At 53.9% G+C, this 15354-nt stretch overlaps 2 protein-coding genes across 3 annotated transcripts in view; both read right to left on the bottom strand.

Moving 5' to 3' along the window:
* Positions 1-153: 153 nt before the first annotated feature.
* On the bottom strand, positions 154-8563 carry GAREM2 (GRB2 associated regulator of MAPK1 subtype 2). Its single transcript, XM_015859743.2, has 6 exons — positions 7429-8563; positions 5490-5630; positions 3714-3844; positions 2049-3122; positions 1300-1463; positions 154-1224 (listed from the first exon to the last, which is right to left on the bottom strand). The coding sequence occupies exons 1-6, from the start codon at positions 7538-7540 to the stop codon at positions 369-371; spliced, it is 2478 nt and encodes an 825-aa protein (XP_015715229.1). The 5' UTR covers positions 7541-8563; the 3' UTR covers positions 154-368.
* Positions 8564-8675: 112 nt separating this feature from the next.
* RAB10 (RAB10, member RAS oncogene family) overlaps positions 8676-15354 on the bottom strand; it is a 29382-nt gene continuing 22703 nt past the window's right edge. Inside the window, exons 4-6 of one of the 2 annotated variants that reach the window (XM_015859783.2) lie at positions 13844-13933; positions 13295-13396; positions 8676-11102 (exon numbers count right to left, since the gene is read on the bottom strand). In XM_015859783.2, the coding sequence (XP_015715269.1) occupies positions 11019-11102; positions 13295-13396; positions 13844-13933 (276 nt within the window). In that variant the 3' untranslated portion in view covers positions 8676-11018. The remainder of the gene's footprint in view (positions 11103-13294; positions 13397-13843; positions 13934-15354) is intronic. The other variant, XM_015859784.2, reaches the window with a different exon arrangement.

Here is a 15354-nt window from a genome sequence, read left to right as displayed (position 1 = left end):
CTCCACCTTGCTGTGGTGCCAGGTCTGTCTCCCAGCCTGAGCAGAGCCACAGGGGACATAGGGACAGTGTGAAGTGTGCTATGCCACCCTTCCATCCTCTGCATTGAGGGTCCCTGTCCCCCTCCTCCCCAAGCAAGGGGCTCTTCCAGCAGCTCGTTTTCTCCCGTATGTTTTATTACACTAATCCACAAGGATTAAGTTAAACCAGTCAATGCAAACTCCCAATATTTTCCAGCCCTTTCGAGCCGAAATGAACCGTCCAGTGTTACAACAGGAAAGGGAGAGGCTCAGGAAGAAGGAAACCCCACAGCTGAAAGCGGGGAGAGGCACTGCTGGGTTGGGGCACCCGTGGGTACCCCATCATCAGGCTAGATTTTGGGGCGCCAGCCCTTGATGAACTGCATAATTTTCTTCACCTGGAGCTTAGTGAGGCGGAAATCATCAGCCAGGATCTCTTCGCTGAGCTGCACGAAAATGCTGCCGTCGATGCGCTCCCGCGCAAAGAAGCTGACAACGTCCTCTGAGAGACCAATGAAACGTAGGCACTTGGAGACCTCCTCCACCGACAGGGCTGACAGGTCAGCGGGGGGCAGCCAGGGTGAACCATCCCCACTGGGTCTGGGGGCAGCCGGCGGGCCCCCCCCTTCACCCCATGTCCCCGGTGGCACCTCGATGACGCCCTGTGCCAGGTAGAGGTGGGTGACGCCACCCTCGGTGCCTCTCAGCATGGCAGGAGAGAGCGGGGCCGTGCCGCGGATGATGATGCTGTCCCCATCGAAGCCCTTGGGTGGCCGTGGGGGGGCCACAGGCTCCGGCACCTCAAAGGGCTCTGGTGAAGAGGAGGAGGAGGGCGCAGCTGGGGCTGAAGGTGGTTTGGGCCACTCGGGGCTCTCGGGCCACTCTGTTGCACCGGCAAAGGGGTTGAGCGCCCCAAAGGGTGCAAAGCGTTTTTGGGGATGAGGGGGTTTGAGGCGGGGGCAGCTCCGGAAAGGCTTCAGAGGTGGCTCAGTTGCTGGCAGTGGAGTGGAGCAGCCGCTGTTCCCCCCAGCCCCTGCCTCGGTGTAGGTCCAGGGATCAGACCAGGCGGTGGGTGCTGGTGGGGCAGCAGGGGGCAGCGGGCAGCCAGGGGGGTCCCCAGCTTTGCAGTCTCCCCAGGCACAGGGGTAGCAATAGAGGGAGTAAGCATCAGGTGAGGGCGAGCCGCTGCCACTCCGTGGGGCTGACCTGCAAGGAGAAGGTGAGTGTCACCCCAAAGCCTGCCCCCAAGCCTAGGCTACCCCTTGTCCCCAAACCACTCACCCATCCTGCAGCCCTGAGGAATAGTAGGAGAGGCTGGGGCTGGGCGAGGGAGCTGGTGCCAGCTTCGGGAAGCGCAGTGGGGCCGGGGGACTGCGGGGGGCCGTGGGGCGGTCACCCCGGGGTGGCACAGGGGGGGCATTCAGCAGCCGGCACTCCTCCTTCACCTGCAATGGGATGAGTGATGTCAGGGATCTGCCTTAGGACCCCCGAAGTGCTGGGGTGCCCCTCTGGTCCTCAGTTATCAAGACACAAGGATGCAGGGTTGGGGAGATGCAGGGTAGCCCAAGGTGCAAGGGACCCTGAAAATTCTGGGTACCCAATGGTGCCCTAAGGACTTGGCAAGGTGTGGTGCAGGGAGCCCAAAGGGTTTGGTGCAGAGATCCCAAGGCATTTTGGTTTTCCCTTGGTGCAGGTTTTGGTGTGGGAATCCCAAAGGATTTGGGTACTCACAAGGGACCCAGGGGATTCTGGTGCTGATGGTGCAGCTTGTGGGCTTCAAGGCTCTCCTGAGGATGGAGCCACATGATACAGCCCAATGCACAGAGCTACGGATGCCGCACTGAGCAAGGAGGGACCCTGTGGTGTGGGCATCCCATTGGACAGAGCCAGTGGCATGGATATCCCCAAAGGATGTGGATAAAAGGATGTGAGCACCCCATGGATCCTAGAGGATTTGGGCAACCTGGTGGTGCTCCACCATGAAGCCATGGTGGCTGAGCTGACACGTGCCACCCCGGCGTCCCCCTTACCGCCTCCGACTTGGGTGGCACCGGGGGTGGTGCATCCCCCAGTGGCTCATCTCTGGTGCGTCGCAGCGGGGATGTGGTCCCAAAGGTGATGAGATCTGGCCGCCCCGCAGTGCCGGGCTGTGAGGAAGAGCAGTTCTCCAGGCCCTGGTTGCTCCAGAGCTCTTCGTAAGGGATCTCCAGTGGCTCCTGAGTCCTGAATTCAGGCTCAGCCCAGTCGGGTGTCACGTACTCCCTGTCAGGCTCGGTAAAATCAGGGGGATCCTGGCAGCGGGGGACTGAATCCGGGGGTGCACGGGGCAGCCCCCCACCATAGAAGCAGAGCGAGAGCCTCTGCAGGGGTTGGCTGAGCTCCTCGCGGCCGCAGCTGGGCAGGCAGAGCCGCAGGCGCCGGGGGCTGGCACATTCCTCCGAGAAATCCGGCTTGGCCTCCCGCACGGCCCGCGAATACTCATCGGGGTTGAAGCGCTCATGACAATATGCTGCGCTGTCCCGCAGCAGCTTCTCCAGCTGAGGGTCCCCCCCAAGCAGCCCCTCGGGCAGCTGGAAGCGCGGCATGTCGGCCAGCAGCAAGAAGTGGAAGGGCACGAGGCGTTCGCGCCGGAGGATGCAGCACAGCACCACCGTCTTGGAGATGATGCCCACCAGCTTGTAGCAGTGTCCCTCGCGGATGGCGTGCAGGTCGTAAGGGTTGCGTGCCGGGCGGCTGGGCACAGCCACATTGACGGGCAGCCGGACCTTCTCGATGATGCTGCGGATGGTGTGCTCGCCCTCCTGCAGGCGCAGCTCCAGCGGGCTGCGGGTGCTGAAGCGGCCCTTGCACTGGAAGGGGAGGCTGAGGCTCTCGTTGGTGCGGTGGTTCATGCAGATCAGGCAGGGCATTTTGCCCTTCACCTGCCTGGCTCCTGCCGCCGGCGCTGCCTTGCCCAGCTTCCGCAGGAGGGTGTTGAGGCGTGACTTCTCCTTCACCGTCTTGGCGCACAGGATCTCTGCCTGCCCCATCAGCGTCAGCTCGTCCCCCGCGTGCAGTGTGAAGTTGTACACCTCGCTGTCCTCGCTGAACTCCCCCGACACCACCTGCCCGTCACCACCTCATCAAGTCATTCCACCACCATCTTCTTACGTCCCATCACCATCCCATAATGTCACTTCACCAACCCCAACATCCCATCGCCATCCTCTGCTGTCCCACCGCTGGCCCCTTCATGTCCCACTGTCATCCCATAATGTCCCACCATCATTTTCTGGTGTCCCATCACCATTCCACAACATCACATCACAAACCCCGATGTCCCATCACCAACCCCGATGTCCAATCACCTCATATCACACCACCGCCCTCCAATGTCCCACTACCATAGCATCCCACCAACCATGCTGATGTCCCACCACCAGCTCCTTCTGCCTCACCATCGCTCTCTCATGTTCATCCATTGTCCCATCACTGTCCCTTGATGTCCCACTGCCATCATCTGATGACCCACCACCAACCCTGACTTCTCATCACCACCCCATAATGCCCCATCATCACCTCTTCATGTCCCACTGCCATCCCTTGTACCACCGTTCCCTGATCTTCATCTGCTGTCCCACCACTGTCCCCTGGTGTCCCCTACTGCCCACCCTCCCATCCCCTCCTGTTCCACCCCCTGCTGTCTCCACACCAACCTTCACGCTGAATGTGATGGCCTCCATAACAAAGACGCGGTCTGGGAAGATGCTGGCCACCTCTTCCACGCTATTGAAATATTGCACGGGCTCACGGATGTCCCGGTCCTGGTCCAGCAGCTTGAACTTCCCTGTAGGGCACACCCGACCCCATAGAATTTAATGGGAACCCTATGGACCTTGTAAGCCATTGGCACAACTGGACACTGGGGCAGCTGCTATTGAGTCCCCATCTAATCTGGGGGGACCGTGTCACTGAGGCAACTGTCCTTGAGTCCCCATCCAACTCTGGGGACATCCCAAGACTTATCCTCTGAGGACACCTCACCAGGGTCCCTCCAGAGTCCCCCACTGCTAAAGGGGATGCCCCAAAGTGACTGCAGAAATGTCCCATTGGTGGACAAAGCAGCATTCAGAGGTACCTGTGTGTCTGTCCCAGCTCTACAGGCCCCCCAGCCCCACACATGGCTCATGGGGATGCAAGGACAGGGATGTGAGGGTGGGTGATGGGGGCTCAGCGCAGCTGCAGCCCGAGGGAGCACTGAGGAGCAAAGCTGCCTTCATTAGCACAAGCGTCACAGGGACGGGACCTGACGGGAATATTAACTCAGTGCTGCGGAGCTGGGCTGCACGGAGGGGACATGAAAAGCCAGGGAGGACAAGGACGGGGTGCTGCGCTGAGCTGAGGGCAGAGGCTGCAGGACAAGCTTGGGGTGCACAGAAGCCCGTGTGAATGGAGCTGTGGCACGGCTGGGCCCCACCAGCTGGTTAACTCATCCCCTTCCCTGGGGTGGGCGTCCAGCTCCTCCCCCACTGCATTTCCCATTATTTATTTATTAGCAGGACTCATTACTGCCACGGCAAGCACTTAGAGCGGTCATTAAGGCTCCTGCTACAGAGGCCGTGGTGATCTCAGCACCTTCATCTGCTATGGTGGTCCCAGCCTGCCCCATCCCTATTCCATACCCACCCCTATCCCATTCCTGTCCTTCCTGTTCCTGTCCACGTCCCTGTCACCATTCCATCCCCATCCATGTCCCATCTCTATCCCCTCCATATCCCCACCCCCATCCCCAACCCTCTCCCCATTCCCATCCACATCTCCACTGATGTCTCATCCCCATTTCCATCCCTATCCCCTCCCTATCCCACCTCCATTTCTATATACATTACTATCCCCATCCACATTCTTACTCTGTTTCTTTCTCTATCCGTCTGCATCTCTATTCCATCCTATCACATCTTTGTTTCCAACCCCATCCCATTCTTGTCTCCATCCCAATCCCTGTCTTCATTTCTGTCCCTGTCCCCTTTCCCATCTCAGTCTCCACCCACGTCCCACCCTTGTCTTCATTCTCATCCCACCCACCCCTATCCCCATCCTTGTTCCATTTCTGTCCCTATCCCTGTCTCCAGCTCCATTGTATCCTATCCCATCCCTGTCTCCATCCCTATTCCATCCCAGTACTAACCCCATTCCCAGTTGTATCCAGTCTCCATCACATCCCTCTCCCATCCTTGCCTCTATCTCCACCCTCACACTCTTATCTGTCCATATCCCATCCTTTTCTGCATCCCGTGTCCCTTCCCCACTCCTCTCCCCACCCTCACCCATATCCCTTTCTCCATCCCCACCTCTGCCTGCATCCCCATTCCAACCCATCCCATCCTTGTCCCCATCCCTATCCACATCACCACCATCCCATCCCTGTCCCTATCCCCATGCATCCCTGCCTCCACCTCCATCCCGTCCCATCCCCAACCCCATTCCCCCACCTGGGTACTGCAGTGGGATGTCGATTTTGGGGCCGATGACGTAGTGACCCTCCTCCAGGCTGTGGGCCGTCACCGTCGTCCATTGGCGACACGAGTGGATCAGCAGCACATCCTGGGCACTCACCCCCTCCACCGACTCCCCTGCAAGGGGACGGGGATGGGATGGGACCATTGGGGACACAGCGTGATCACAACCCAACAGCAGGTGTCCACCACATTGGGTCCCCAGGTTCGGTCCCATTGGTGTCCCCACCATGCACCTCAAGTACCACCAGCCCCGTAGACAATGGAGGCGAGGGGACAGCGTACGTTTGGGGACAGTGAGTGAATGGAGATAATGAGGGAATGGGGACAGACAGTGTGGGTATGGGGACACTGTGATATGGGGACACTGTGATATGGGGCACTGAGCTGAGGGCCCAGGGACAGCCACGACGGGAGCTGCCGGGTGCAGGGTTGAGCAGGTGCCCGCTGCCAAGAACCTCCAGTTGCCCTGGAAACAATTTCTTTGTCCCTCTTGAAAGGCTGCAGCAGCAGCAGCTGAACAACAACAAGTTTATTGACACAGGGAAAGGCGGCTCGGGGGGCCCCGGCACCCCAGCACAGCATCTCCAGGGACACACCAAGCTTGGAGGGTGCACCCCAACCCCTCACACCCTCCTCTGTCCCTACACACCTTGCAGCACCTCTGCACCCGTGCAAAACTCATGCACATTCCTGGTGCACAAACCCGTAGCCGTGTGTATTCCTGCACCCACACAAACACTTTTGCACCTGGGAGGCACAAACCCATCACCGTGCACAGCCCCATGCGCACCCTACACCCTACACCTTGGCAGCAGTGGGGCAGGCGGGGGGTGCAGGCAGTGGACACGGCCGTGCCATGCACTTCCAGCCCGGAATCTCAGCAACAGTTACCCAGGCAATGGGCAAAGCCGCCTCTGGCTGCGCGATGCTGCACATGCAGCCCCTTTGTGTCCCCAGGCGCCTGTGCCAGGCAAGTAGCATTGATGGGACCCCCCTGTGGACACCCCAAAAGGGCCATAAAACAGCCCCTATCCCCTGCCCCTCCGTTGCTTTGCTGCTCTGGCTCCATCCTGTTCCTGTCCCTTCCTTGTTCCCAGCCCCCCTCCTTCTCCAGCCCCTCCATCCCCTGTATCCCCATCTCTGTCCCCGTCTCCACCATCCCTACATCCCACATCCTTCCTGCCTCCCCATCTCCCTTTTGTCCCATCTATTTCTTACAGCCTTCCACTGCCCCCCATCCCTCCCATCTCCCCATCCCTCCATCCCACACCCTGTCCCTGTTCCCATCCCTCTGCCTCCATCCTTCTCTCTCTCCCCTGCACCCCTCCATGCTCCCCATCCTTCTGTCCCTACACTCATCTCCATTCCCCACATCTCCATTCTCCCCATCACTGTCCATGTCCCTCTGTCCCCATCCCTGCCCTCTGCATCTCCTCCATGTTCCCCACCCCTCTGCCCGTGTCCTGCTGTCCTCACCCCTATCCCCCACATCCCCCTCACGCTTCCTATTCCTCTGTACCCATCCCTGTCTCCACCCCATGTCCCCATCCCTCTATCCCCATCCTTGTCTCCTGCACACACACCCCCAATGCTCCCCAGCTGCCGACCCCATTCCTCTCTCCCTGTCCATGTCTGTCATCCCCCTCGTGCTCTCAATCCCCATGTCCCCATCCCTCATCCCTGTCCCCGTCCCATGTCCCCATCCACACCCCCAGCATCCCCTCCCCGCTCCTCCATCCCTCTGCCCCCATCCACGTGCCCCACACTCCCCCTGCTCTCACCCCTCCATCCCCAACCCTACGTCCCTCTATCCCCATCCCTTGCACACTCCATCCCTCCGTCCCCCACAGCCCCCTCGTTCCCAACCCCTACCACCCCCCCATCCTTCCCCCTTTACCCCCTCCGCTCTCACCCTGCCCCAGGCACACCAACGTGGGCAGCCGGCACTTGCTGACGATGGCATCCAGGGGCAGAGCCGCGGGGTTCCAGCGGAGCCGGGCCAGCCCCGCCGCCAGCTTCTCCATCTCCTCCGCTTCATCGCCGCCGTCGGGCTCAGGAGGCCCCGAGGCCGCGGTGAGGGGAGGGGGAGGCGGCCACCACCGCTCCGCTTCCCATCGGTGTCGTTCACCGGGACCCGGAGCCGGGTGGGGAAAGGGATGGAGGGGGAGTAAGGATGGAGAAGGGGGAGGAGGGGAGGGTTGGAGGTGGGAGACGCCTCCTTTGGGCGGCCCCTAAAGGTTTCCCGGGGGGCTGCGAGCCCCCACGCTCAGAGCCGGAACCGGGGAGGGGGGTGAGGGGGTTACAGCCTCCCCTGAGTGTTGTTGGGGCCGGGATATCTTAGTGATCGTATGAGACTCTGAAGTTGGTGGAAGAAATGGGATGGGGAAAGAGAAGGGATGGAGATGGGGAGAGGGAAGGAATGGGGATGGAGCAGCGGTTGGGATGGGGCAGGGAAAGGAGCAGGGGTGGGGATGGGGCAGGAAAGGAGATGGGGATGCAGGTGTGATGGGGAAGAAACAGAGCTGGGGTTGGATCAGCCTTGGGGTGGGAAGGGGATGGAGATGGGAAAGGGGCAGGAATGTAGAAGGGAAGGATGGAGCGAGGATGGGGTTGGAGCAGGGATGGGGATGGGAAAGGAACGGAGATGGAGCGGGGAGCCCATCGGATTCACATCAGAGCAGGTTCCATCACAGCCAGCGCGATGAGCTGGAGCAGGGCAGGGAGAACCAGCACCTCCCCACGGACGGCACCGCGATGGCGGCACAGTGACACCTCTGGGCTGCAGGGCTGCACTGTCGGCTGCCACAGCCTCAACACGAAGCCCTTCATCTCCCATCACAGCAGGTGGAGGAAACGAGGCCAAGTGTGGCCACATCCACATCCCACCACGCAGCCAGCAGGGCTGCTGCCAATAGGGGCCGGGGGGAGGGCAGCAACTCAGCCACCAACTGCAGGCACAGTGGGGGACATCGGGTTGCTGTACGGTCCCAAATGGGAAGTAGGCCCTGTACATCACACCAAGCAAAGTCCGCATCCAAACACCATTCCTTAGAGCAGGAAGGCTTTATTGCCACATCCACACGGTCACAGCATGGAGCCTGTTGGGGGGATGGATTGGGAAAGCAATGGGACACGTGGGGCCCAGGAAGGAAGCGGTTCAAGTTTATAAAAGCTTTTATTTGCTCTTGGTATGACCAAGAATGGGACAGTGATCTTTTATACAATTTGATACAGTTAAGTGGTACAAAAGAATGTGTTTTAAATAAAAAGCCAGAGTGGAGTAGCAAAAATATTAAAAGATTAAGTAAAAAAATTGTAGGCATGGGAGTTTAATTCCTAGACCTGAAGTCGATGCTGTTTCTGTTTCTCTTTCCCACCATCAAATGTAATGGGATGAAGCGCGGCTTCCAGCCCGGCCCCACCTGCTCGAGGCGCTCACACAACCAACCCATCAGCTTCAGGGGGTTCGGTTCATCGGGACCAATTGAATTAAGTGAGCCGTGCCCAGAAGGAGCAGCCCCCAGGCTGGCTTTGCCCCTTACCCCCACCTCCAGGCCGTAGTTAACGCTAAAGCGGTTTAACCTAAAGATCATCGCCGTTATCTGGTGTGTTTTTAGCATCTGAACTGACTCTGGTCGCTCGCTCCTCCTCGGCTGGGCCTCGCGCTCCACTAAAGGCCAAGCCAAGCCAAAGCCACACGGGCAACGTTCAGGTATCTTTGCACAGAGGGAAGCAGAACCTGTAGAGATGTTTGGGTTTAAAGACTCGGCCGAGGTCACGGCGATGCCGAGGTTGGGTGTGAGGGGTGGGAGCCGCCAGCACAGCGCCTACAACAGGGGGGTCCCGATGGGTTGACGCAGAAGGAGCCAAGCCCCAGGAGCAAATAAAAAGCTCACGTTTCAAAGCAAGGTTATCTATCAAAGAAAAAACAACGACGACGACGACAAGGTGTCTGTTTGCTCCGTTTTCCCTTTTGATATAATGTTTGAAAGTGCAGTTTAGGAGGAAGGTGGAGCCTAATGGGGACAGGGACCACATCCCTACATGGGAGGCGGCTCTCAGAACTGGGATCTCCGCGTTCAAACACCGTCATCGTGTTAAAATTCAACCAGCGTTTACCCACGGCGTCATCGAGACTGGAGAAAGTCCAAAACTCAACCAGACCAGAGTGAGCTTGGAGAGGAACGCGAGGCTCGGGAAGTGGAAGGTTTTGGGGGGGAGGGAAGGGGGAGGTAATAAATTAAACTGCCGACTTTTGTCTCAGTTTTTGTTGCTATTTCTTCCTTTCTAACCTAGCTGGACTCGGCCTCGTGCTCGGCTACCCAACAGCTCGTTGTTGGAGCGGCTCACGGTGAGAGAGAACTGAAGAAGTTCACGTTAAAACGCTGTCAGTTTGGGAATCGCGTGTTATATTCATACACATAAAGTAGACAACCACATCACCCTCCATAGAAAACTAGTGCATGCAAATAACTCTTCCATATCATAAAACCCAACGGCTATGCAGGAGGAGAGAGGATATACTAGTGAACTGACATTGGCTAGAGGGAAATTAGTAGGTATCGTCAACATCTTACCTCGAAAGCTAACTCAGTGCTTTGTATTAAGTTTTTTTGGCAAACATACCACGTTGCCATCCTTTTTAATTAACACATCACACCATGGAGGAAAGCAAATCAAAGCGGCATGCAGGCAAAAAGGAAAGAGCTGCGAGTGAGAAAAGAAAACGGCAGCAGGAACGGTTCCGAATGGCCAGATCGCCAAAAGGAGACGCGGCGCGTTCAATGGAGCAGCAGTAGTAGCAGTAGCAGTAGTAGTAGTTGCTTTGTTTGTTTTTTTTTGCACCACCCTTTGTCCTCGATGCATGACACCAACGGTTACAGAAAGCAATCACAAAAGAGCTGGGTACTTGGAAATGGTCAGGGATGGATGCCGTGTCTCCCCTGCACATGCTTCCACCAGAAGGGAAATCAAAGTGAAAATAAAAAGTTCCTTTCCACGTAAGGCACAGGACAAAAGAAACCCCATTCACACACTCAAAGGCGAACGTTGAGTGTTTTCCTGGCTCTTTTGCTGCTGCATCTAAATGAACACGGTGACTCGAGCACGTTATCCAGGACAGAAAATTCCACTGTTGTACAAAAGGAATCGTTAATTCTAGCTTTTATTCTTATACCATTTGCAGAAGAGAGTCGAATATACGATTACTCTATGTTTTAATGGCGGAAGGAGCGGGGCTATCATACAACCAAAACGTAGTGGTGAGTGGAGCAGGTACAGTAAAAAAAAATAAAAACATGAAGTCACGGAGATGATTTTCCTACACACGTTGAGGAAATTATAAGCACACAAGCTGTCCTACGTGGGAGAACAAAAGGGAGACAGGAGCTCGTTAAGATGAGGAACAAAAACATTGGCTTAAGGTTAAAAACGGACAGAGTGGTTTGTTTTGCAGCGAGAAAAAAGAGGCGGTGGATGGCGATTGGTGATAAAGGAGAACGTTCAGCAACACTTGCTCTTCCAGCCCGTCACCCCACCTCCACTGCTGATATCTACATTTTCGCTGTTGGGCTCTTTTACAGGCGTCTGCAATGAAACAAGCAAGAAGGTTAGAGAGCTCCTGAGATGTTTGGAAGGCCAAGTGTTCAGAGCAGAAGAGGCCGGGGCTTATATCCAGACCGATGTTGCAACATCATATCCCAAATAAGCGATGGGCAAAATGCTCTGAAGAACATGAGGGACGCTTCCCTCCCCTTGCTAGCATGACTGTGCAAAATGAGTTGATGGGGTTTTGTCACTGTCATTCCAAACTGACACTTGAAAGCCTGGGGAAAGCCTTCAAACTCAGATCGAAGTGAATGGGAATGATTTCCAGACTCTTGCCTTTAGAACTGACACTCAGAGTAAGGAAATCACAGTGTATGGCGAATATAGGCTGTCATATGAACTGATGACCTCAAAAGTGGCACAGCAATGTAAGGATAAAGAAGGACATGGATAAAGAAGGGGTTCTCAAAAGCATCTGCCTTCCACCCATTGAGATGCCAGTTTCTGAGGCCAGGTACACAACAGGCTCATCTGCACCATGGGATGAAAACTTTGTTAGACCAAAGCATAGCTTTGGCCTGGTGGTTCTTATAAGATGCTGGTGTCTATTTTCAGATGATTAGAAACTATACACTCATGAGATTACAGCAGTTTAGACCCTTTGTTCCTGTTCTTGTTCTCTGCCTCAAGCCTAAGCAGCAGAGAATCGTTCCCCATCCTACCTCTTTAATCAGAGGTCAAAGTAAAAATGCAAAGGCCAGGAGGGTCAGCAGTGCTGGAGATGGAGCTGATGGTAAGCAGGAAGGCGTTAATCAAGTCTTTGGCTATGGGAGAACACGAGCTGACTGAAAATCAACCCAGAGCCACCTGCAGATCCATATCCAGCTCAGTCCAGCAACACAGCAGTGGGATTCTCAGGAGAGACAGCCCTCTTGATGGCACTTGGTGCAACTCAGGAGGAAGAACCAGCCACCAGGGAGACCTGGTGAGCCATTTTCCTCTCTCAGCTGCAATTTAACCTTTTGAGAAGACTCCCCATGAAATGTAGAGGGTATAACGGGCCAAACACTGAATCAAGATAGGGAGGAAATGGTTTTAAGCTGAAGGAGGGAAGATTTAGATTGGATATCAGGGGCAAGTTCTTCACTATGAGAGTGGTGAGGTGATGGAACAGCTGCCCAGAGAGGCTGTGGATGCCCCATCCATCCCTGCAGGTGTTCAAGGCCAGGTTGGATGGGGCCCTGGGCAGCCTGGGCTGGTACTGAATGGGGAGCTTGGTGGCCCTGCCTGTGGTGGGGGGTTGGAGCTTCATGATCCCTGAAGTCCCTCACAACCCAACCATTCTGTGATTCTATGAAGGGACAGATCCAGTTCTACCAACCTCATCAAAACCCTTCCTGGCAGATACTGAAGAGCTTTTAGACAATGTTGTGTATTGATAAAAATGATTTAAACTGAAATGTAAAAAAAATAAATAAAAATGGCATAACTGAAGAAAAGGTAATGATGTGACAGGGAAAAATATAGTAGAAGGCAGAGGATTCCCTTATGTGAGAATTATATCTCTAAAGTGAAATGTTTTGTAACACACCAGAAATCAAGTGCTTGTTTTAAAGCACGAAGTTTTGAAGCACAGCCACCAGAATCACTGGGGTTCCAATGGACTCTCTGCCACTGCAAACTATTAAAATCCTTTGGCTGTAGTTTTACAGTCTGCTCAGAACAGGAATCTGAGGACGACCTGACACAGAGACTGAAACACAGAAAAGCAAGGCCAGGTTCCACCCCTACAGATTCCAGTGACTTTGGGTCTCTTCAGGATTAAAATAAGCTTCAGTCATCCGGGATGGGAAGCAGTGACCAGGCATGTTCACAGAGCAGGAACAAATGAAGGTGTCAGGGAAGGGCCAATTCTCCTCCAAAAATTCATTCTAATGTTTGTAACTTCAAGAACTGCGTGTGAATCATAAATGAGTTCAAGGGCTGAATTTAGATTCCCTGGCTCTTTGATGTATAGTGCTCCCTCTAGATAGCACCTGCACAGCAACGAAACATCAAACAGGCTTTAGAAGCTCTGAAGCTTTAAGAGTACAACAGTCCCCCTTTGGGGACTTGTTTACCTTAGCATACCAAAGTAAAAAGCCACAACAATTCAGGTGAACATGCAAAGCAATAGGAGCTGGCATTTTAGGATTCCAATTATCCCCCAAACAGATCCCATCACCACCTACCTTTCGAAGAATGTCTTCTGCTAATGTGAGGAATGCCTTCTCAATGTTTATATTTGCTTTTGCACTAGTTTCGAAAAACCTAATACCGTGCTCCCTAGCAATCTAAACCAGAAAAGAGAAGAGAAATGGAAGGTTATTATCCCTGTGGGGTTATTCAGGTGGCGCTGCTCACACGATAAGCATCTCTCAGCACTACTAGTCAGACCGTCACATAAACAATTTGGAACATAACCATCAGAATCAGAAATTCAAGTGTGTTCAACCACAAGTAAACGTGTGAGCACATGAGGATGGATTTCACACGAACCTCACAAAGGATAATCATAGAATTTGAACTACCCAAAAAGAAGAAACTGCAGCTGAGCTCATTGCATTCATGGTAGTTGCACACAATGCAGTTCCTAAGAACACGCTGCTTAGGCTCACACACTACCAGTAAATCCAGCTATCTCACACCCTACAGTAGAATCCAAACCACCCAACTACAGTGGAACCCCTGGCAGTGCTCTGCTTACTTGGAAAAGCAAGTTAGTGTTCAACAGCACCTACCTGTTCACCTTTTGCTTTAGGAACGACTCTTTTATCTTCCATGTCACACTTGTTTCCTAACAGCATCCTCTCCACATCTTCATTGGCATGCTAAAATGAGATAAGAACCAGGTTGACACATCTCCCCCAACCAGCAGCAAGTATCTGTTGTGCTCTTCTATTTCCAGACTGCCTAAAGTGCAGGCAAACACTTACAGGACTTACACTTCCCTGAAAAGGCTGCTTGAGATCTCTCCACTTTCAGACTAAAGAGCTCATATCCAGGAAGCAGAATGAAACAACAGCATCAAGATGGAACTCACCATCTCAACGTCAGTTATTTTTTCCTTTCCTTTTTGTTTGTACAGTCTTAAGTGTGATGTCTTCCTTTCCAAAAAGAACTAAGCACTGTTTCCCAGCCCAGATTCTTCCAGTTACCTTCACCAGCATGTCAAACCTTGGCTGGGTTGCATTCAGAGATGTGGGAAAATAAATGACTTCCTGCCTGGTGCTTGGAGATGTCAGCATTAACGCATTTATAGAAACTATGCTACAAAGGCCCAACCACTGGAGGACAAAACAAATCCTCACACTACAGCTGCCAACCATCGAGCTCCATGCACTGCAATGGCTCTAGCTGACACTGTTATTTTCTTTGGTGTTTGCAGGACCCCTCCACACGGCTTTATTGTAGACAGTTAAGTCTCCCTAACAACAAAAAGCATCATAAAGGGAGAAGCAGAGTGAGCATCATGCTAAGGAACCAGCAAAACGCAGGACCCCGTACACAGGGAATCAGCCCTGTAAGGCAAAACAGAGCACCAAGGGCTTCTCCAGGAATGCTGCAGGAGCAAAATATACCTTGGCTGTTTTGTTATTGAAAGCTTGCCAATAGTCATCATAATAAAGAAAGAATACACCAAGGACATGCATCAGACTAGCATAGAAGTTCCAACAGCCACGGTACAAAGCATCACTTAAGTGGATAACTGAAGTGCTTTGAGGCCTGACATGAGAAGCTTCTTGGGAAGCCTAATCTCCATTTACTTTCACTCCAGCAGTCTTAATGCTACTTTGCAGCTGAATTACTAACAGAACTACGGAGGCAAGAGATTCGTGTATCCAACACTCCTGCTTATAGTAACAACCCATTCCACGTTCCTGAAGAGAACCACCTCCAACTTTCTCCTTCGGTTCATAAGGAGAAGATTGTTTCTAAATCAGGGTTTACTGATCCTATGGAAGAGCCCCTTCACACACGGCAGCAATTTGCACTAGTTTCCTTATCTAAAATCTTCATTACTCACAGAATATCCTTGACAACATTAACTCCTTGTGAAACAGAAGCGATTAAGTGTTTCATTTGCAGCTATCCTTCACTGTAATCCTGTAGGCGAGGGGAAAACACCCACCATATGTTTTAGCAAGAAGCCTGAATGCTGGAGCTGGAAACTCAGAAGGAAGAATTCACCCATCACTTGTGTACATGCACTCCACTTGGGGGCCTCCTCCATAATCAAAAAAGCTTTCTA

The sequence above is a fragment of the Coturnix japonica genome, chromosome 3 (assembly GCF_001577835.2).
Source record: "Coturnix japonica isolate 7356 chromosome 3, Coturnix japonica 2.1, whole genome shotgun sequence".
In the NCBI taxonomy this organism is placed as follows: Eukaryota; Metazoa; Chordata; class Aves; order Galliformes; family Phasianidae; genus Coturnix; species Coturnix japonica.
Note: the sequence above shows the minus strand (reverse complement) of the source record. Positions and strands in the feature narration are given on the sequence as shown.

Coding starts and splice junctions, on each gene's coding strand:
- GAREM2 (XM_015859743.2), bottom strand. CDS start 7,540: ATGGAGAAGCTGGCGGCGGGGCTGGCCCGGCTCCGCTGGAACCCCGCG. Junction 3,845..5,489: donor CATCCCACTGCAGTACCCAG/GTGGGGGAATGG, acceptor TGTGCCCTACAG/GGAAGTTCAAGCTGCTGGAC. Junction 1,225..1,299: donor TCCTCAGGGCTGCAGGATGG/GTGAGTGGTTTG, acceptor TTCTCCTTGCAG/GTCAGCCCCACGGAGTGGCA.